The 23,056-nt window shown below is 43.2% G+C and overlaps 2 protein-coding genes across 7 annotated transcripts in view; one reads left to right on the top strand and one right to left on the bottom strand.

Moving 5' to 3' along the window:
* The window catches only part of LRCH3 (leucine rich repeats and calponin homology domain containing 3), a 155,193-nt gene extending 149,972 nt beyond the window's left edge, over positions 1–5,221 (top strand). For both annotated transcript variants that reach the window (XM_066240688.1, XM_066240682.1), the window contains one exon: positions 1,305–5,221. In XM_066240688.1, the coding sequence (XP_066096785.1) occupies positions 1,305–1,433 (129 nt within the window). In that variant the 3' untranslated portion in view covers positions 1,434–5,221. The remainder of the gene's footprint in view (positions 1–1,304) is intronic.
* A 598-nt stretch (positions 5,222–5,819) lies between these two features.
* The window catches only part of IQCG (IQ motif containing G), a 66,481-nt gene continuing 49,244 nt past the window's right edge, over positions 5,820–23,056 (bottom strand). For 3 of the 5 annotated variants that reach the window (XM_066241468.1, XM_066241473.1, XM_066241471.1), the window contains 5 exons: positions 15,624–15,785; positions 14,587–14,661; positions 10,896–11,027; positions 9,307–9,408; positions 5,820–6,776 (listed from right to left, as the gene is read on the bottom strand). In XM_066241468.1, the coding sequence (XP_066097565.1) occupies positions 6,648–6,776; positions 9,307–9,408; positions 10,896–11,027; positions 14,587–14,661; positions 15,624–15,785 (600 nt within the window). In that variant the 3' untranslated portion in view covers positions 5,820–6,647. The remainder of the gene's footprint in view (positions 6,777–9,306; positions 9,409–10,895; positions 11,028–14,586; positions 14,662–15,623; positions 15,786–23,056) is intronic. The other 2 variants (XM_066241469.1, XM_066241470.1) reach the window with 2 other exon arrangements.

Below are 23,056 nucleotides of genomic sequence, written 5' to 3'. Positions count from 1 at the left end.
AAATGCTGAGGTTGCCGGTTCGAAACCCTGGGCTTGCCTGGTCAAGGCACATATGGGAGTTGATGCTTCCAGCTCCTCCCCCCTTCTCTCTCTGTCTCTCCTCTCTCTGTCTCTCCCTCTCCTCTATAGAATGAATAAATAAATAAATAAAAATTAAAATAAATAAATAAATAAATAAATACTTGCTGTATTTTTTATTGCAACTAATTTTGTAATCACAAACTTCCTAATGTAGTGCCAATGGAAAGCTGAGAAAAGTCCCGTTATGTTCTTTAATAAATATATATAGTTTTGGGGTTTTTTAAACAAGAATTTAAACCAGAATTCTACTTTCTGTCCTTTGTGAGAGCAGCCTCTTTTCTTTCTGAATATTTAGTCTTAAAAGAAAAACCAGCGATAGGTGCTATTCTTATCATATGCCTTTTTCTCTTGCAAGAAAGAATTAACAAATGAATGAGGCAAAGAAGATAGAAGTATTTAACTTCCTTAAGCAAATATGTAAATAGTTTTAAAATATATGGTGATTTATTCTTGACTAAACTCATATTTTCCAGCATAATTTAATCTATTAAATGCCAGGAGGATATGAAATTTTATTTTTTCAAATACAGTTTTGTTTTTTTTATATACTGATTCAGATTTTTTAACTAGTTCAAACTGGACCTTCTGTGAATCACCCAAAGTTTCTCAAATATATCCAAATCTCAAGGATATACTCCAGTTTCTTCCGATGACTCCCGCCTGGTATCAGAACAGCCGGGGGGGGGGGGGGGGGGGGGGGGAGTCCTGGTTTCACAGTCAGGATGATAATGCAGAACAGGCGCCCCGTCCAGTGCAGTCCGAGCGATGGCGGGACACAGCCTTGCATTCCTAGAGCATGTCATTTCAGAGTGGTGGTCCATCTTCCAGGCTGGACCCACCCGGTGTAACTTGTAACTTTTTCTGTTTTCACCTGCCTCCTTTTACTCATCTACATTGCTCTTTTATTATCAGATTGTCAGGGATGAAGGATGTCACTTTTGCTCCACAGTCTTCTGTTTATCTTCGGTTGTATGTATAAGTATGTAACTTGTCCATTTTCCAGTTTTAAAAATGATCTCCATGTCCTTTCAGTTGTAATAAAGTGATAGTGTCAGATACCCTCACCATGACTCATAAACAGAGGTCAGAGTCCTGGGGGCTGACTTTTCATATCCCAGTTGATTATTATGAGGGATAGAGATGCTTATTTTTTTCTTTTCAGTGCTGCGATGTTCATCCTGTTTTCTCTTGTTTTGTTTTTATGTCACATTATCCCATTTTAGGAGCAATTATGTTTGCCTCTCCACATTTTAGAAGAGAAAGGTTTGAGCCAGGTTGCAGTGACGGTCCAGGCTCTCCTGGAACTTGCCCCGCCCAAGCAGCAGCAGCAGCAGCACCTGTCTGCTGTGTGAGGACCCCGCACAGCGGGCACTGGCCTGGCCAAGCAGAACGGGACGTGATTGCTGCTGCCAGCCGTCCGCTTACCGGAGCTCTTACGTGTTCTTAAAAGGGACTGTTTCCATGATTCCTAACAGGAATATTTTGCTTCATTTCTCCATTTTAGGGGAGGTTATACCCATTTCCATTGAATTGCTTTTGAAGACATGGGTGGTTTTCACAAATGAAACTTAGTCCTGTCATTACTGAGACCCGAGCACTGAAGCCTGAGCTGGCTGTGCTTTCCTAGAGAGTTGGCTTTTTTCCACATACCAGAAAGGACATTTCTCAGGAGGACACTGAACTCTCTTAAAGGCACAGTCATGCTGTTACCCTTACCTGTTTCCAAGACCTCTAGATTCCCTGGTTTCTAAATTGGGTTATTCAGTAGAACTCTCCTGGCGCACTTGTTAAAATACAGGTTCTCATTTAGTAGGGTCTAGAGTGAAGCCTGGGTATCGGCATTTTGCATTTTCCACAAGCATTCCAGGTATTTCATGTCACGGAGACCACTATTCCAAGCCAGATATTTATATGATTCTGGGGAGTAATGATTCCACTGTGTTTTTCAGCTACATTTAAAATCAAAAGCTATACCATGACTACTTGGACTCTTCTGTCCAAGACAAAACAAAAATAACATAGAACTGGGATGGGATTTTTAGACAAAAAAAAACTTGTCCAAGGCACAACAAAAACAATATAGAAGGTCTAGATTTTGCGTAGTGTCCTAGGCCTCCCCCTAACTCCTGTCTACCATCACTTAGACGAGGGTTCCAAATCCCTGGGCCAGCCAGTAACATGCACTACTCAGAATCATTTGCATTGACGTTATTAAGCCCCAACCCTCTTCCTCCATGCGCTCCCAGGACACCTGGACCTGCCAACCCCCCTACCCCCCCAGTCACAGGAGTATACATCCAGCTCCCTAATGGAAGATTTTTTTTTTTTTTTTGTATTTTTCTGAAGCTGGAAACGGGGAGAGACAGTCAGACAGACTCCCGCATGCGCCTGACCGGGATCCACCCGGCACGCCCACCAGGGGCGATGCTCTGCCCACCAGGGGGCGATGCTCTGCCCCTCCGGGACGTCGCTCTGCGGCGACCAGAGCCACTCTAGCACCTGGGGCAGAGGCCAAGGAGCCATCCCCAGCGCCATGGAAGATTTTTTTTAAAAACAAAACAAAAGGAATAAAGGAAAAGCCAAGAGTCTTACCTTCCTGTCAGGTAACTGCCAATTCCCATGGCTAAATTAAAGCACTTATGGCATCTTAAAAATAGCTTTCTTTTCACCTAGCTCCACCACTAGTGCCTGTTCACTCAGTTGTGGGTGGAGTGCGGGGCCCAAGGTCTCCCACAACACAAAGCCAGAAAGTCAGGAGCCTTTATCCAAGCCACTGGGGGGGGGGGGGGGATTAAGCCACTTGGATATTTTTTGCCCCATTTTGTATCCCTTTTAGTAGTTAGTGATGTTTGGTATTCACTACCTTTATAAACCCAGTTGGTGAAATCTAAGGGGTTTTTTTTGTTGGTAACTCTTCTGAATTTTCTTTACTAGTGCATGCATTTGAGCATAGTGTTCTCACTCTTTTTAGCATAAATGCAGCATCTAAAAGTAACTTTGGATAAAATTATGTTGAATATCAGGTCAAAATAATGTTTTCTCCTTGTTCTCACAAGGAAACAAGTCCATCAGAACATTACCGTTTTTCCCAAGTTTAAAATTATATAACAAAAAACATCTGCACTCAAATCCCAGTGCTTCAGGACCCTCACAGAACAAAAGGTGAAGTGTCTCTTAGGGCTCAGAGCCAGACCCATTCTATTTGCAGTTCCAAACACATCCACCAGTCCTATGACTTGTTTAGAATTTAGCTGTGTGCATTTTTCAACTAGAAGTAGTTTTCCTTCTAGTGAACATTAAAGCTCAGTACAATCTCCAAATTATAGAGAGCCATTTGAATGAAACTCAGCAAAGGACAGGACTCCTTGTTACATATTACACAAGGAATAATCCCAGAAAATTTACATAATGCAACATTCAGAACATTTGCAACTAATTTTCTCAGAGGAATAAGTGGAAATTTCAGCTTATTTCAAATTTTACAGCATAAAACCATATTTATCAAACTAATTCAGATTTACATTTGAACTAGAAAAAATTTGTGTACAGTTTTGGTTGATAAAGGAAAATATCAAATATATTGGATTTCTTTTCTATGTCAAGATACGAAAACAAATCATGATGTTTCTGTTGGAAATTTTTTTATATTCACTGTTTTTGTATGTATGTTTTTTGTGGGAGGGTTCCCTTTTTTTTTTTTAAGCTTTACTGAGGTATAATTTACATGTCACAAAATTCAGTTGTTTTTAGTAATGTGCAATTCTTTAAGTTGTACCTTTGGGGGTTTTTTAACTGAAAAGAAGGTTGAACATTTAGCCCTGCTAGACTCCAGTGTAAGATGAAGATGACTTGGTGACAGTTCCACCTACCCATTCATTCCTGAGCTCCCTACTGAAGCAGCAACCTTCCCAGAGCCAAGTGTGATAAAGAAAAGGCTGGTGCCCACCCCCAGCTACAAGGTTGTAAGTCATCAGTTATCCAGGCTCATCCATGCTTAGCACTCCAAACAGTTTTCTCTGGAAACAACTCATGGGAGGAAGGGCTTTTGTAGTTGGCTGGAATAGAGTAGGAGGGTCATTAGTAGGTCAGTTCCTTTAGTAACTTTTTAAAATACAGCCTTACAGCTAACGAGTCTGATTTCTCTTACTTGCTATAGCTCAGCAGTGACTAATGGTGTGTGACTATGCTGATGAGTGTGATGAATTTTTTAAAAACTAAGCACTTAAATGGTTATAGAAATGAAGGAAAACATGGATATTTAGAACTTTTTTATATACATATATGGCAATGAGATGGTTCACAGCAGATTTCATTTTATTTCTGAAAGTGTAAACATGTAATTAGTAAAAGATTTTGTGAAACATTGCCCTATATTTTGTATGTCTGTAAATATGATGCTTAAATTCTAAGTATAAATATGTCAATATCATGTATGTTATTTTAAATTGCCTGTATGACACCTTACACTTTGACATCAGAATAAAAGCCAACACTTCAGTAGCATGAAACAAGCTGATTTGAAAATGTTCCTACCTAAAGCATGGTTTTCCTGGCGAAATGAATAGGTATCTAATTCCCTGGAGGAGTATTGGATCAGAAGAAGCTGGGTCCTCATAATAGGCCCTTGAGATCAAAATGTGCTTTTTAAAGGGAGTAGAGTCATCAGTAGTGCCCTGTATTTGGAATTAGGTATAAGGCTTAAAATACATGAAATGTGTGTGATGCTTTTGAACCGTTTTTCTCTCAGAAACTACCAGTGGTACCATCGGAAAAGCTTTAGCACCCCAAGACATTCTGTTTTGATTTAGCAAGCAAGAGTGACCCAGCCAAATGCACTCATTCTTTTTTAGGGGAAGAGAAGAAATAACCAACAGTCAGCTTTATGTTCCAGGTACAGGTTGGATATATTCACGTACTTTATGTCTTTAAGTCTTAATACCCAATAAGGCGAGAATTTTGGGGTAAGTAAAGTAGGTATAGACACTAGTGTCTCTTATCCAAACTATCTCCTAACTAGTCTTCCAGCGGCCCTGTGTTCCCCGTCTTTACCATGTGTGGGTTATCCTAACATATTTCTACCTTGTATTTATAAGGTCTGCCGGAAAGTTCTGTCCGGTTTTGGAATAAAACAAAATACAAATTTTTCTTACCATCAATAAACTTTATTAAATAATATAATTGCCATTATTATTAATGATTTCTTACCAGCGTGAGGGCAATTTGTATATCCCATTTTTGAAAAATGTTTTATATTTTGATGCGAAAAACTGAACCAGTGCTTGTTTGATTTCTTTTTGAATTTTTTGCCCTTCAAAAAATTTTGTGGGGGAGGGGGAGGGGCACGGAGAAAACTAGATTGAAGGTGACGGAAGACAGTCTGACTTTGGGTGATAGGTATGCAACATGGTTGAATGACAAGATAACCTAGACATGTTTTCTTTGAATATATGTACCCCGATTTATTGATGTCACCCCATTAAAATAAATTAAAAAATTTTTTTTGTAAGGACAAAAACAAGTGATAGTCCGAGGGTGCTAAGTCCAGGGAATATGGTGGATGCGACAGACATACTTCTGTAGCATTTCTTCCTTGTTGAAATTCGTAAAAATTACAGTGGCGTAAATGAACTTTATCAGTAGCCATGGGTACACTATCGCTTCACACATAAGACTAACGTGAATCAACTTTGTTTTAGTTAATTTGCTATGTATGTATACATTAAGTGATAAAAATAGAGAGGCACACATGCGCAAAATAAACGTGCTTACGTGTCGAAACTTGTGATAGAAACAGACAGAACTTTCCGGTAGACCTTATATAATTTGTATCCCTACCTATTTCCCAGAAAAAGGAACTAAAGCACAGGTGGTTAGAGCATCATACTGATAAGCAAAGGTTGCCGGTTTGGTTCTCGGCCAGGGCACATACAGAAACAGATCGATGTTTCTGTCTTTCCCTTTCTCTCTCTCTAAAATGAATACATTTTCTAAAGAAAGAAAAGGAGCTAAAGCAGCTTATAATAAGGTCTGTATTCCATGCCACCAACCCCCAATAAAAAGACTAAAGTGATCATCTAAAAGGTAGGAACCAACCAACCTCTAATAAAATTTCACTATATATGTATTTTATGCTGGACACTTTAAACATCATCTTGTAATTTCTACTGAACACTTCTGCTCCTAAGAGTTTTTTCACTATCAACCAATTGAATAAAGTCAGAATCAGGCTATTGCAGGAATTACTGCAGTTTTAATGCATCACTGTAACTAAGCCCATGAACTTCCTTCTGGTAAGAAAAAGCAAGAGGAATCTTCACAAGGCTCTTGGAAATATTCCTTCCCAGCAAATTTTTTTCAAAATACGAAGAAGCCCTAAATCAATGGTATAATCCTCCTTCAGGATTTGAAAACTAATGTAGCCGGCAAAGTGAAATAACCAGGCAGCCCCTGGGAAAGTCCTAATAGGAAAGAACCTGTAGATGAGTCATCGGAGGTAATAAATGTTTCTTATTCCCTTCAAGGCCTTCTCATTTCCAGAGTAACAGGAAAGGATAGAAGATGCGTGGTCACTGTTTCTTGCCTCTCCGCTTGCCCTTCTGTTTACCTTTGGAATCTTTGTCCTCTTTGTCCGGCTTAGGCATTTTGAAACCACCAATTTCATTTCGTACCATAGTGCCTCGCCACCAGGCCTGGAGCTGAAAGAGAAGTGAGTACGATGTATAAGTATGCTTGACAAGCTGCGTTCTTTCCATGTAAGGGGATTGGTTTTGATAAAAACTTCTGTATGAAGAACGGAGTGAGTGGCCGAGCATGCTCTCTTGAGAGTAGTGCTCCCCAGCTATGCAGGACCCAGTGCTTAAGCCATGGACTCTCAAATTCTCAAGAAAAGGAAACCTGATCACTCTGAAACCTGATACACTTGTACTGCTGGGAGTCTTTTTGTTTTTTGGGTTTTTTAAAGATTTTATTTATTCATTTTAGAGAGGAGGGGGGGGAGCAGGAAGCATCAACTCCCATATGTGCCTTGACCAGGCAAGCCCAGGGTTTTGAACCGGCGACCTCAGCCATCCAGGTCGATGCTTTATCCACTGTGCCAGCACAGACCAGGCTGTACTGCTGTTCTTTATGAACATCCTTTCTCATACTTAACAACCCTTTGGCCCAGGATGGGTATTAGTTACCTGGGCCACAAAAAGCAGCACTCAGTCAAGCATGTGCAGATAATCTAAATGACTTCAATAGACTTCCTGGTGCATTTCATATCTTTCTTTTCCAAGTGAGAGGAGGAGAGATAGACAGACTCCTGCATCACTCCAACCAGAATCTACCCAGCAGTGCCCTTCTGGGGCCAATGCTCTGCCCATCTGGGGCCATGTTTGCAACCAAGCTATTTTTAGCATCTGAGGCAGAGGATCCAGGGAGCCATCCTCAACACCCAGGGCCAATGTGCCCGAACCAATCAAGCCATGGCTGTGGGAGGAGCAGAAAGAAAAGGGGGAAGAAGGGAGGTGGAGAAGCAGATGGTCGCTTCTCCTGTGTGCTCTGACTGGGAATCAAACCTGGGACATCCACATGCCAGGCCAACGCTCTACCATTGAGCCAACAGGCCAGGGCCACATTTCATATCTTTAATGATTAACTAAAAGGATCAATACTCCTCTTAACTTTCAAAAAGTAAGCTTTAGATCACTCCCTTGAGTATCATTGTCATTAGACACAACTGTTCTGAATACAGTCTGGGTTACTTGAAAATCAACTAAGTCCTAAAGACTGGAAGCAGATCCACTAGTGAAAAGAAAACAAAGGCAGTCTTCAGCTAGCTCTTAGATTTTTGCTCAGTCGAGGTATCCTGATAAAACACAGGAGCTCTATAAATGCCTGCTAACTGTACATCTGACCTCTCCTAATGGAATGCTCAAGTTTGGATTTGGATACCTCATCCTGAGTGTACTTGAAAGCTTACTTTCTTAATCCACCCCCAAATATACATCCCAAACTGCAGTCTACATACTGCTCGTCTCAGCAGAAACTCTTTAGAGAAACGGGCAATTCTTAGCACAACAGTTTCAGTCCAGCTAATGTTATTTTTGCTTGGTATTTCCCAGACTCTGACCTGCCAGTTAAATCATCACTAATATACAGAATGTAAAACTAAAACTTCTCTTTTTTTCTAGGTTATCCCCTGTACCTTTTTTTTTAAAAGATAAGTCTGCATGTGTTTCTTTTTCTTTTTAGATTTTTATTCATTTTAGAGAGGAGATAGAAAGCAAGAGAAAAAGAGAGTGAGAAGGGGGGGAGGAGCAGGAAGCATCAACTCCCTTATGTACCTTGACCAGGCAAGCCCAGGGTTTCAAACCAGCAACCTCAGCATCCCAGGTCGATGCTTTATCCACTGCACCACCACAGGTCAGGCCCCCTGTATCTTTATTGAAAACAGCTCTTATCAAAGTCTACCAGATAGCCTGGGCTAACTTAAAAATAGGATTTTCAGCCCTGGCCAGATAGCTCAGTTGGGTAGAGCATCATCCCGAAGCAAAGAGTTTGCTAGTTCAGTCCCTGGTGAGGGCACATAAAGGAACAGCTTGATGTTCCTGTCTGTCTCCCTCCCTCCATCCCCACCTTCTTCTCTTGCTAAAATCAATAAACAGGATTTCAGAAGCAGTAAGATATTAGAACCCCCTCAAGAGCTGTTTTGGGTCCCTGGCTGGATTGCTCAGTGAATAAAGTATAGTCCCTGCACATGGAGGTCGCAGGTTCGATTCCCAGTTAGGGCACGAAGGAGAAGCAATGAGTACACAACTAAATGGAATAACTAACTGGAACAGCAAGTCAGTGCTTCTCTTTCTTCCCCACTCTCTCCTCCTTATCTCTCCATGGGGAAATAAAATTTTAAGTCAATGGGGAAATAAATTTTTAAGTCCTGTTTGGTTAGAAATAGTATCCTTACATTTAACCTCTGGACACAAATTTTAGGTTTTGCTTCCACTGCTAGCCACCTCCTTTTCCCTGGATAAGAGTTGGGGGCATGTCCTTCCCTGTTAACTGTTATCCCTGCGCCACGGCTGTGTTTTCAAATTCTAATAATAACAAAGGCCATGTTGCCTCACAGATCTGCTCTGTGCTTGATGATAATCAAGATGGACTTTGTATTATTCCTCGGTGTTGGGCCAGCTAAGGAGCTGAAGGGGCCCCCAGAAACCCCTTCATGGGATTATCGCTTTCTACCTTTATGATGCTCTTTAATTCCAGTGTAGACTGTTCTACCTTCCTCTTGATCTTCTCCTTTTCTATACGATCTTCAGTGATGACCTGTTCATACTCCCTTACCTGCAAAAGTAGACATTATTCATGGTATAAGACTCTCTTGGCTAAGCTGTGGTTCAGCCAGCCCTGCAATTTTTAATTAAAAATTTTAAAATAAAGCATGCCAAATCTAAAGATAAGCCAAAGAGAAAAAGCTTACTGGATTCTTATACATATTATAAATATTCATGTATTAACTTTGTAATTGCTTTCAAACCTCTTGAATAATTCAAGTTTGCTGTAAAATAGTTCATAAAATTAAATACAATATAATTAATGACCTCAAAATAATGTAAGTTTTTTTTTGTTTTGTTTTTTCATTTTTCTGAAGCTGGAAACAGGGAGAGACAGTCAGACAGACTCCCGCATGCGCCCTACCGGGATCCACCCGGCACGCCCACCATGGGCGAAGCTCTGCCCACCAGGGGGCGATGCTCTGCCCATCCTGGGCGTCGCCATGTTGCGACCAGAGCCACTCTAGCGCCTGGGGCAGAGGCCACAGAGCCATCCCCAGCGCCCGGGCCATCTTTGCTCCAATGGAGCCTTGGCTGCGGGAGGGGACGAGAGAGACAGAGGAAAGCGCGGCCGAGGGGTGGAGAAGCAAATGGGCGCTTCTCCTGTGTGCCCTGGCCGGGAATCGAACCCGGGTCCTCCGCACGCTAGGCCGACGCTCTACCGCTGAGCCAACCGGCCAGGGCAATAATGTAAGTTTTTAAAAAGCTGTGATAAAATATGCACATAAAAATAGGCATCTTTTTTTTTTCTTTTTTTTTTTTTTACAGGGACAGAGAGAGAGAGAGTCAGAGAGAGGGATAGATAGGAACAGACAGACAGGAACAGAGAGAGATGAGAAGCATCAATCATTGGTTTTTCGTTGCAACACCTCAGTTCATTGATTGCTTTCTCATACGTGCCTTGACCATGGGGCTACAGCAGACCAAGCAATCCCTTGCTTAAGCGAGTGACCTTGGGTTTTAGCTGGTGAGCTTTTTGCTCAAACCAGATGAGCCCGCACTCAAGCTGGCGACCTTGGGGTCTCGAACCTGGGTCCTCCGCATCCCAGTTCGATGCTCTATCCATTGCGTCACTGCCTGGTCAGGTGAAAAATAGCCATCTTTTAAAGAGAAATTTGGGGAGTTCTGTATTGAGTGATGAGGCCGTAATCAGAAGCATTTTGGAAATCATAATTTACTAATAATTGTCTTCTAAAACCATAAAGTAAAAATATTAGTACCTATCTCAAGAGGTTGTTGTGAGGGTCAGATAAGTTATATCTGTGAAATACTTGTAAAGTGCCTGGGACAGAGTAAGCACTACCTAAGTGTTGGCTACTGCTATTACTGTCCCCATCATCAACGTCATTATCGTCATGGTCATCGAAAAAGAATCCCACTGGTTTACAAGCACATCTCCACCTTGTCACCAGAAATAGCGTTACCCAGCTACTGTAGCTCAACTGCCACCCACTCCTCAGTGCTCAGCCTTACACTGTTGAAACTCTGTGTCCTTACCATTCTTGCAAGGTCTCGAAGGTGTGCCAAGTCACTGGCCTTAGCAGATTCAAGAACATCCAGTTCATTCTGTTTCATTTCTGTGTCCTTATCAAATTTCTCCATCCAGAACTCGAGCTTCTCTTCAAGTTTCTATTTGAAAACAATATTAAAATGTCTTCTCCCAGAAACAAAACAGTAAATGCTGTTAAAATCGTTTATAAAACTCAAGAACAAGCAAAATTTTTCTATAGCAACAGAAATCAGAATCGTGGCTACTTCTGGAGGGAGGGTTGGTTTGTTGCAGGGGTCAGGAACCTTTTTGGCTAAGAGAGCCATGAACGCCACATATTTTAAAATGTAATTCCAGGAGAGCCATACAACGACTCGTGTACATTACTCATTATCCAATAAAAATTTGGTGTTGTCCCAGAGGACAGCTGTGATTGGCTCCAGACACCCGCAACCATGAACATGAGCGGTAGGAAATGAATGGATTGTAATGCATGAGAATGTTTTATATTTTTAACATTATTATTTTTTTATTAAAGATTTGTCTACGAGCCAGATGCAGCCATCAAAAGAGCCACATCTGGCTCACGAGCCATAGGTTCCCGACCCCTGGTTTATTGACTGGTAATGGGGCATGAGGGAGACTTTTGGTATGCTGTAAATGTTTTCTGTATCTGGGTGCTGGTTACAGGAGCATATATACATAAATATTCATCAAAGTATATGCTTGATATTGTTCTTATGTTATTACTCAATTTAAAAATGGGGAAGAACCTGACCAGGTGGTGGCACAGTGGATAGAGCGTCGGACTGGGATGCGGAGGACCCAGGTTCGAGACCCCGAAGTCGCCAGCTTGAGTGCAGGATCATCTGGTTTGAGCAAAGCTCACCAGCTTGGACCCAAGGTCGCTGGCTCGAGCAAGGGGTTACTCAGTCTGCTGAAGGCCCACGGTCAAGGCACATATGAGAAAGCAATCAATGAACAACTAAGGTGTCGCAATGAAAAACTGATGATTGATGCTTCTCATCTGTCTCCGTTCCTGTCTGTCTGTCCCTCTCTCTGACTGTCTCTGTTAAAAAAAACAACCTGGAAATGCTGAGGTTGCCGGTTCGAAACCCTGGGCTTGCCTGGTCAAGGCACATATGGGAGTTGATGCTTCCTGCTCCTCCCCCTTCTCTCTCTCTGTCTCTCCTCTCTCTCTCTCTCTGTCTCTCCCTCTCCTCTCTAAAATGAATAAATTAAAAAAAAATGGGGAAGAAGGCCTTTTCAGTGTCTGGATAAGAAGTTGCAATGAAGAGAAAAGGCCTAAAGGGTTGGTAGAAAATTCTGAAGGCTAAGGAATGGCATCAGACATCTTGTTGATAATACTACAGTGGCCCCTCGTCTATCGCGGGGTCAAATTCCAGAACCCCCACCATAGGCAAAATCCGTGAAGTAGCAACCTTATATTTCTTTTATTATTTATATATATTTTAAGGCTTTATTTCGATTTAATATTCTTCTAATATGTTTTAGTTGTCAATTTTTAAGTTAGAAAATGCTTATTTTGCCACAAAAGTAATTAAAATAATAAATATTGATATATAAAATACCTATGTACTACAAAATCCTGTGATATAGTAAAAAATCCGTGATACAAAATTAGATATATACAATGTAAAAATCTGTGATACAGTGGATAGAACATTAACCTGGGACACTGAGGTCCCAGGTTCAAAACCTTGTGGTCCCCAGTTTGAGCATGAGTTTACTAGCTTGAGGATGGAGTCACCAGCTTGAGCAAGGGGTCACTGGCTCAGCTGCAGCCCCCCAGTCAAAGCACATTGGAGAAGCAATCAATAAAATGTCACAACTTTAAGTTAATGCTTCTCATATCTTTCTCCCTTCCTCTCTTTCTCTCTCTAAAAAAATGTTTTTTAAATCTTCCCTCAACCAAGAGTTATTTTATGGTGAAAAAAATTATGGTAATGAAGCAATATAGAAACAAGAAAACAGTTCCTTATATAATGCTAAATGATAATGACAGAAGACAATATTGTATCTGTATTCAAATTACAGCTTTAGAAAATAATTATTCAGCCTGGCAAGCTGTGGTGCAGTGGATAGAGCATCAGACTGGGAAGCGGAGGACCCAGGTTCAAAACCCCGAGGTCACTGGCTTGAGCGCAGGCTCACCAGCTTGAGCATGGGGTCACTGTCTTGTGAGTGGGATCATAGATATGACCCCATCATCACTGGCTTGAAGTCCAAGGTCACTGGCTTGAGCAAGAGGTCACTTGCTCTTCTGTAGCCCCCCGGTCAAGGCACTTATGAGAAAGCAATAAATAAACAACTAATGTGCCGCAACGAAGAATTGATGTTTCTCATCTTTGTCCCTATCTGTCCCTCTCTCTGTCTCTGTCACACACACACAAAAAGGATAAGAATTATTCAGATGATAAACTTTAAAAGAAAACATGGGCTACAACTCATTCATTAGGCTGGTAGAACGAAGATTGATTTTTCTTTCCTTAAAAAAATGTTTTTGCACCTGACCTGTGGTGATGCAGTGGATAAAGCGTCGACCTGGAATATTGACATCCCTGGTTCGAAACTCTGGGCTTGCCTGGTCAAGGCACATACGGGAATTGATGCTTCCTGCTCCTACCCCCCATTTCTCCCCCCCTTCTCTAAAAACCAAATAAATAAAATCTTAAAATATATATATAAGAAAAAAAATGTTTCTGCTACACAGCAATCCCTCACTGGGTAACTACCCCAAAAACTTGAAAACACTGGTACATAAAGACATGCACCCTCGTGCTCATCGCAGCATTATTCACAGTGGGCAAGACATGGAAGCAACCAAAGTGTCCCTCTAGAGAAGATGTGGTACATATATATAATGGAACACTGCTCAGCCATAAGAAATAATGACATGGTGCCATTTATGACAACTTGGATGGACCTTGAGAACATTATACTGAGTAAAGTAAGTAAATCAGAAAAAGCTAAGAACTATGATGTCACACCTAGGTGGGATATAAAACTGAGACTCATGCACCTAGATAAAAGTGAAGTTACAAAGGGGAGGGGTGGGTGGAAGGGAATAAAGAGGGACAAATATAAGGTGACAAAATGATTTGACACACAGTTCAAATGCTATTGAAATGCTCACCTGAAATCTATGTTCTCTAATTGATCAATGTCACCTGATTAAATTTAATTTCTTAACTTTTTTTTTTTTTTTCCTGAAGCTGGAAATGGGGAGAGACAGTCAGACTCCCGCATGCGCCCCCGACCTGGATCCACCTGGCACGCCCACCAGGGGTGATGCTCTGCCCACCAGGGGGCGATGCTCTGCCCCTCCGGGGCATCGCACTGTTGTGACCAGAGCCACTCTAGCGCCTGGGGCAGAGGCCTAGGAGCCATCCCCAGTGCCCGCCATCTTTGCTCCAATGGAGCCTTGGCTGCGGGAGGGGAAGAGAGAGACAGAGAGGAAGGAGGGGGGGTGGAGAAGCAAATGGGCGCTTCTCCTATGTGCCCTGGCTGGGAATTGAACCCGGGTCCCCCGCACGCCAGGCCAACACTCTACCGCTGAGCCAACCGGCCAGGGCCTAAATTTAATTTCTAAATAAAAAAAATTAAAAATGATTTTACTGTCTGGTATTTTGTAAGTGGAACACAAACATGTCAGAGGATAAAGTTTTGGTGACTCACCTGCTGCTCCCTTCGAAGGAATACTTCAATCTGCGTGTGAATCTGGTTCTCTTCTTCTATTTTCAATCTCAGTTTCTGTGAGAACAATGAACCGACCTCAGGAATTCTGCCCAGCGGGATGGAAATGAGACTCACGACTACAGGTGTAGCTGTGACAGCGGCTCGGGTTGTCTTGCTCAACGGGCCTCCCCAGAGCTCCGTGCTGTCACTCCAGAGCTGCATGCAGTTCAGTTCCCTACGGCGCAGCTGGTGTCACCCACAGTGCTGAGCCCTGCGGCGGGCACGTTCCGGATACATGCAAGTGCCCAGAACAGAAGGACCCAATGCTGTTGCCTGGAAAGTGATGTTAATTTAAGGAGAGAAACAGTGCTTCAAGGACACAGATTCTTAGGCCTATAAGAGGAAATTCCGGGGTGCAAGCAAAAGTTTGCCCAGTCTTAAACCACACCTGGGCATGAGCTTCAAATAAGCAGGGAGCTCAGAGGGGTCCTGCAAGGACACACTCTACTGAGTTTGCTCCTTGTCGCCGACCTATTGTTAGCCAGTTAGCTTTTCTCCTCTAATGAGAGTCTAACCCTTGTTTCTTTCTCCCGATATTTTTCACTGTGACCTCATCTTTATAAATTTAGGTCTGAGTGAAGTTCAGCACTCTAGATTTTGTATCTCTTTCTGGAAGGATTAAAGGTACTGGTTGGGCAAAGAAAGCAGCACAATCCTGTAGTTTCTACATTGTTTTGTTTTGCTCTCTTCCTGTAATTCCCAAGTGGTTTTATAAAATAAAGTGACCAAGTTTAGAAAGTGCAACCAATTTTCAGTCATTACTAAAAAACAGGAGATGCAGGCTCTACGGCCCATCAGAATCTCTGCTTGCAGATGTGCAAATCTTCCTTCCATTCTAATTTTTAACCTCAGATGTTAGGGCTGCGGGTGAGAGAAAACAAAGATGGAATTCTCCCTCTCCCTCCTTGGCTGAGGCAGTACCAGGAGTGAAGCTCACGTGCGATCGACTGGCCCATTCCTGATGCAGCCGTGATTACCTCAATCTCTTCCAGCAAGAGCTCCTCTGTTTTGTTACATTTTTTCTGGGTCTGGGAAATCTGCAGCTCAGTGTTTCTCTTCATATAGTGATTCTCCATGTCAGTCTTGGCCTTCAGCTCTTGCAGCTGGTCCTTGAGGCGAGCAATATATGTATTCTGGTTCTGTAGAGGTAAGGCCAGGTCTCTAAATAAAAATACATTCTACCTCCATTCAGTCCAGCCAGTGGTTTAAGCTTACCTTTTGTATAAATTTATCGATAAGGAATTGCATATGTTTTTCTGCGATCATGCTATGGGAAATTTATCCAGTAATCATGAGTAGTATAAATGAAAATGAAAGATAAGTCCTTCTAAGCACAAGGGCTGTGAAACTGTTTCCTAGGCACACTATTTGTGTACTTGGTATCTTAAAGAGGGCCCATTGCTACCTCTCTTTTTTTTTTTTTTTTTTTACAGAGGAGAGGGAGAAACAGAGAGAGAGAAGGGGGGAGGAGCTAGAAGCATCAACTCCCATATGTGCCTTGACCAGGCAAGCCCAGGGTTTCGAACCGGCGACCTCAGCATTTCCAGGTCGACACTTTATCCACTGCGCCACCACAGGTCAGGCCGCTACCTCTTTTTGGTAGAAAAAGCACTAGTCTAATGATCAAAAGACCTGACACTTCCCACCAAAGACCCACCAGCTGTATGAACTTGGCCAACTCAGTTAAAATCTCTAAGTCTTACCTTCTGTAAAATACAAAATTAATATCTACCCTGCCTGCCTGACCAGGCGGTGGCGCAATGGGTAGAGCGTTGGACTGGGATGCCAAAGACCCAGGTTCGAGACCCCGAGGTCGCCAGCTTGAGCACGGGCTCATCTGGTTTAAGCAAAAGCTCACCAGCTTGGACCCAAGGTTGCTGGCTTGAGCAAGGGGTTACTCGGTCTGCTTAAGGCCCACGGTCAAAGCACATATGAGAAAGCAATCAATGAACAACTAAGGTGTTGCAATGCGTAACAAAAAACTAATGATTGATGCTTCTCACCTCTCTGTTTCTGTCTGTCTATCCCTGTCTATCCCTCTCTCTGACTCTCTGTCTCTGTAGAAATAAATAAATAAATAAATAAATAAATAAATAAATAAATAAAAATTAATATCTACCCTGCCTGAAATATCACAGGAAGTGATTATAAGGAATTGAGATTATATGTGATAACTTCACAGGTTACAAAGCAGTTAACAATAATAAGGTATCAATGTTTGTTTGCTTTTTATTTGTTTGTTTGTTTGTTTTTGTATTTTTCTGAAGTTGGAAATGGGGAGGCAGTCAGATAGACTCCCGCATGCACTCAACCGGGATCCACCCAGCATGCCCACCAGGAGCGATGCTCTGCCCATTTGGGGTGTTGCTCTGTTGCAACCAGAGCCATTCTAGTACGTGAGGCAGAGGCCACGGAGCCATCCTCAGCACCCGGGCCAACTTTGCTCCAATGGAGCCTCAGCTGCAGGAGGAGAAGAGAGAGAGAGAGGAAGGAGAGGGGGAGGGGTGGAGAAACAGATGTGCGCTTCTCCTGTGTGCCCTGGCCGGGAATCGAATCCGGGGCTCCTGCACGCCAGACTGATGCTCTACCACTGAGCCAACCGGCCAGGGCCTCAATGTTTATTTTTAAAATATTTATTCAGCACCATAATAGGTAAATAATAGAGATCTAACTAGACATAGTTCTTGACCCCATAAAGCTTGTCAATCTAGTGGTAGACAACTGATTAAAAGGAAACAAATATGTGTAAACTATTTTTAAAGTGTGAAGTGCTATGAAATAATAGGGCAAATAGCTATGGAGTCACTAACAAGGTTAGTTTTTTTACCCTCTGGAATACCCAGATGGTCTAAAAAGGATTCTAAGTAATGCTAAATCTGACACCTACAGGATAAGTATGCCTGTCACATGAAAAGGGTTCAAGGAGAATTCTAGGGAAAAGGAAATACGTGTATTAACGTCCCGAGGCAGCAAATACCTGATTATGTTCCAAGAACTGAAAGACAGCTCTGGAGGCGCTAGTCTGCTGAGGGTTGACAGTGGGAGAAGATGAGGTAGCAGAGGTAGGTAAGAAGGAAACATGCAGAACTCAGAGGCACTAGTAAATGCCATTGGAAGCCTTGTTAGAGTTTTACTCAGGGTGGTAACATCTGATTTTTTAAAAAGAATTAGAGACAAAGTATGAGTAATTTCACAGAGAGATGACCAGAGTTAGTTGACAGCACAACAAGCAAGCACACAATAACAAAAATGCACAGCTTTAATGACTGATCATGTTTCTCCAAATATCAACCAACTTTAATCTTACCATATAAACTGGGCAGAGTTGGTTCTACATTAGTTTTGAAAAAAACAAAGCAGAAATTGGTCAAGATAATCCATAATGAAAAGCAAACCCAGTTTAAAGAGTCATAAGGCCCTGGCCAGTTGGCTCAGTGGTAGAGCGTCGACCTAGCATGCAGGAGTCCTGAGTTCGATTCCTGGCCAGGGCACACAGGAGAAGTGCCCATCTGCTTCTCCACCCCTCCCCTCTCCTTCTTCTCTGTCTCTCTCTTCCCCTCCCGCAGCCAAGGTTCCATTGGAGCAAAGTTGGCCCGAGCACTGGGGATGGCTCTGTGGCCTCTGCCTTAGGTGCTAGAATGGCTCTGGTTGCAACAGAGCAACGCCCAGATGGGCAGAGCATCGCCCCCTGGTGGGCATGCCAGGTGGATTCCGGTCGGGCACATACGGGAGTCTGTCTGACTGCCTCCCTGTTTCCAACTTCAGAAAAATACAAAAAAAAAAAAAAAAAGAATCATAAAACCCTAAAATGCATCAGAAAGGAATTCTTGAAGTTACACCTAACTTCTTGGTGTAACTGTGGAATCATTCCAACTGTATACCAATTATTCCAAGTGTGTCAGATCAATTGCAAACAGCTGAGTGCATCTGGCAGGGAATATGCTACCAGCCCAGGTGATAACACATCTTATAGTACTTCATAAGCTTTTTAAAAATTATTAATTTTTTAAATTTATTGTGTTGACATAGATTCAAATGTCCTGCTCAATATAACACCCTCACCCCCAACAATGTGCCCCCACTACACCCCCTTTCCCCCTTTCCCCCAGCTCCCTCCCCCCATTCCCTCTGGGATTTGCTGTCTTGTCATCAGTATCTGTGTACATATTATGTATATATAATTTCACCAATCTCTTCACCTTCTCTGATATCGTCCCCTCATCCTCTGTCCCTCTCTGACTGCTGTCCCTCTGTTCCCTGTGACGCTGCCTCTGCTTCTATTTCATTCCTTATTTGAGGCATGTGTTCATTAGATTCCACATATAAGTGAGATCATATGGTACTTGTCTTTCTCTGCCTGGCTTATTTCACTTAGCACAATAATCTCCAGGCCCATCCATGCCATCACAAAAGGTAAGATTTCCTTCTTTTTCATGGCCACATAGTATTCCATGGTTTATATCAGGGGTCTCAAACTCGCAGCCCGCCGAACAATTTTGTGCGGCCCGCAGACTAATCCACGAAGTTCAAAATATTTTGAATAAAATTAAGTAAGCCTAGGGGCCTACTTGTATTTTTCATTTCTCTAGGATCCGAGCTAGATATTAGCTTAGTTAACAGCAATTGTGATGCGAACTACAGTTTCTGGTCGTTTTGTGACACTGAGTAAACTGCATGTACGATTGTGCTTGTTGTACTGATTTTTTTTGTTTTCAACTGCAGTGAGAAAAGTGTTGCGTAACAGTTGCCTTTTGTAGACCTAGTGTGGCCCGCCGAACGGCTGTGATCTTGCTCTGCGGCCCACATGCTGAGTTGAGTTTGAGACCCCTGGTTTATATGAACCACAACTTTTTGTGTGTGTGTGTGTATTTTTGTATTTTTCTGAAGTCAGAAATGGGGAGCAGTCAGACAAACTCCCGTATGCACCCAACCAGGATCCAACCGGCATGCCCACCAGGGGTGTTGCTCCATTGGCACTGGAGCCATTCCAGCACCTGAGGCAGAGGCCATGGAACCATCCTCAGTGCTAGGGCCAACTCTGCTCCAAAGGAGCTTTGGCTGTGGGAGGGGAAGAGATAGAGAGAAAGGAGAGGAGGAAGGGTGGAGAAGCAGATGGGTGCTTCTCTTACGTGCCCTGGCCAGGAATCGAACCCGGGACTTCCACACACTGGGCCAATGCCCTACCACTGAGCCAACCAGCCAGGGCCTGTACCACAACTTTTATCAACTTTTTTTTTTAGATTTTTTTTTATTTATTCATTTTAGAGTGAGAAGACAGAGAGAGAGAGACAGACAGAGAGAAGAGGGGAGGACCAGGACGCATCAACTCCCATATGTGCCTTGACCAGGCAAGCCTGGGGTTTTGAACCGGCAACCTCAGCATTCCAGGTTGACACTTTACCCATTGCGCCACCTCAGGTCAGGCTATACCACAACTTTTAATCCACTCGTCCACTGAGAGACACTTGGGCTGTTTCCAGATCTTGGCTATTGTAAATAATGCAGCAATAAACATGGGGGTGCATATCTTCTTTTGAATCAGTGTTTGGGGATTTTTAGGATATATTCCTAAAAGTGGGATAGCTGGGCCAAGGCAGTTCCATTTTTAATTTTGGGGGGAATCGCCATACTGGTTTCCACAACTCTGCATTCCACCAGCAGTGGAATTTTCTCCACAACCTCGCTAGCACTTGTTGTTTGTTGATTTGTTAATGACCACGGTTCTGACAGGTGTGAAGTGTATCTCATTGTGGTTTGTTTTGTTTTTGGTTTTTTGTTTTTTAATATTTTATTTCTTGATTTTTAGAGAGAAGGGAGAGAGAGAGAGAGAGAGAGAGAGAGAGAAGGGGGAGGAGCAGGAAGCATCAACTCCCATATGTGCCTTGACCAGGCAAGCCCAGGGTTTCGAACCAGCAACCTCAGTGTTCCAGGTCGATGCTTTATCCCACTGCGCCACCACAGGTCAGGCCTCATGGTGGTTTTAATTTGCATTTCTCTGATGATTAGTGACATTGAACATTTTTTCATATGCCTATTGACCATGTGTGTCCTCTTTGGAGAAGAATCTATTCAGTTCTTAAGCTCATTTTTAAATTGGATTGTTTAACTTTCTAATGTTGAGTTTTAGAAGTACTTTATAAATTTTGATTATTAACCTCTTATCAGACATATTGATGGATATAGTCTCGCATTGTGTGGGTTGTCTTTTTAATTTGTTAATGGTATCTTCTGCAGTGCAAAAGCTTTTTAGTTTGATATAGTCCTATTTGTTAATTTTGTCCTTTCTTTTTGTGTGTGTGTGACAGAAACAGACAGAGAGAGGGACCAATAGTAACAGACAGACAGGAAAGGAGAGAGATGAGAAGCATCAATTCTTTATTGCGGCACCTTAGTTTTTCATTGATTGTGCCCTCATATATGCCTTGACTGGGGGGCCTCAACACTAGAAAACTGAGTCACTGATGTGCTCCCTGCTTCCTGGCTGACTTCTCAGACCAGCCCAGTCTTCATAGGGTGGGGCACAGGAGACTACCGAGGGCGGGCAGATGCTTTTCCCCAGGCTGATGCTGCTCAGAGGGGACTATTTCACCCAAGAAAGATGGTGACTGAAGTATTGGAGAATGACTCAGCACAGGGGTTCTAGTGGCCATCCCCCATGGTGTCTCTCCCTTGGCCACCAACTTCACACTCTTTTTTTTTTTTTTTCTGAAGCTGGAAACGGGGAGAGACAGTCAGACAGACTCCCGCATGCAACCGACTGGGATCCACCCGGCACGCCCACCAGGGGGCGATGCTCTGCCCCTCCGGGGCATTGCTGTGCCGCGACCAGAGCCACTCTAGCACCTGGGGCAGAGGCCAAGGAGCCATCCCCAGTGCCCGGGCCATCTTTGCTCCAATGGAGCCTCGGCTGCGGGAGGGGAAGAGAGAGACAGAGAGGAAGGAGGGGGGTGGGGTGGAGAAGCAAATGGGCGCCTCTCCTATGTGCCCTGGCCGGGAATCAAACCTGGGTCCCCCGCACGCCAGGCCGACGCTCTACCGCTGAGCCAACCGGCCAGGGCCCCAACTTCACATTCTTCATGCAACTCTAGTCCTCTCAGCCCTCCCTTCATCGGAGCCCTGGTAAGTGGCTGTGAACGAGATTTTTCTGCGCTGGCCCTTTAAAAGGGAGCCTGCATCTCTGAGAGCTCCATCTGTTTCTCACAGACAGACACTTCAGCTCTTTTCACCGCCATATGCTGTGTGGGCACTTCTTCTAGGCTCTGGGGCTCTATGTTGGGGCTCCAAGCCTGGGGCTGAGGACCTTCCCTCTCAGGGCAACCCTCCCTGCAGTGAGAGTCCCTCCGGACACTGCAGCACTGCTCGCTCCTGGGAGCAGGGCTCTCCCCGCCACATCTCCACCCTTTCTACCAGTCTCAGTGTGGTTTCTTCTGTGATCCTTGGTTATGAACTCTTCATTTAGCACGAAGTTGGTTTTTCAAGAGGACTGTTCTTTTTTTTTTTTTTTTTACAGAGTCAGAGAGAGTGATAGATAGGGACAGACAGACAGGAAGGGAGAGAGATGAGAAGCATCAATTTTTCATTGTGGCACTTTAGTTGTTCATTGATTGCTTTCTCATATGTGCCTTGACCAGGGGCTACAGCAGACCGAGTAACCCTTGCTCCAGCCAGCAACCTTGGGCCCAAGGTGGTGAGCTTTGCTCAAACCAGATGAACCCGTGCTCAAACTGGCAACTTTGGGGGTCTCGAACCTGGGTCCTGGGGTGCATATCTTCTTTTGAATCAGTGTTTGGGGATTCCTCTGCGTCCCAGTCTGACACTCTATTCACTGCGCCACCGCCTGATCACGCAAGATGACCATTCTTAAATTAAGTTGTAATTCAATTTGGTTCTGGGAGGTGGCAGCTGCAACATCCGCCTACTCTGTCACCATCTTAGAATCCCCTTCATAAGCTTTTACAAATTGTAAGACTGTGGGCAAATTACTTAACCTCTCTAAGACTGTTTTCTCATCTGTAAAATCCTGCCAGTGCCTGGCACAACCTAGGTGCTCAATAAATACTTATTAAATAAATTTTAAGATATGACTTTGTTGGCTCAAGTTTTTTTCTTCCTTTCTCTACATTCTCCTCCCCTTCCTCCACTCTTCTCCATTTCTCTCCTCTCTTCTAGTTCCAGACTGTATGGCAGTCAGTGGTAACATTGGAATCTCTAGGAAGACCTGAGTGAAAGTGAAATGTGATGCTTTCTCCTCTTCATTGACTGGAGTCCTTTTGCCTGTTTAGTCATTTAGACTTTCTTCAAGGTCCAGTTTATATACCACTTAAATCCATAAAACCATTTCCAGAAAACCTCAGTCCATATAAATAATTATAGTTTTTTCACAGACTAATAGTGTTAAATAGTTAGGTAT

This window comes from Saccopteryx bilineata, chromosome 8 (assembly GCF_036850765.1).
Source record: "Saccopteryx bilineata isolate mSacBil1 chromosome 8, mSacBil1_pri_phased_curated, whole genome shotgun sequence".
Taxonomy (NCBI): Eukaryota; Metazoa; Chordata; class Mammalia; order Chiroptera; family Emballonuridae; genus Saccopteryx; species Saccopteryx bilineata.
This window is presented reverse-complemented; position numbering and strand designations above follow the sequence as displayed.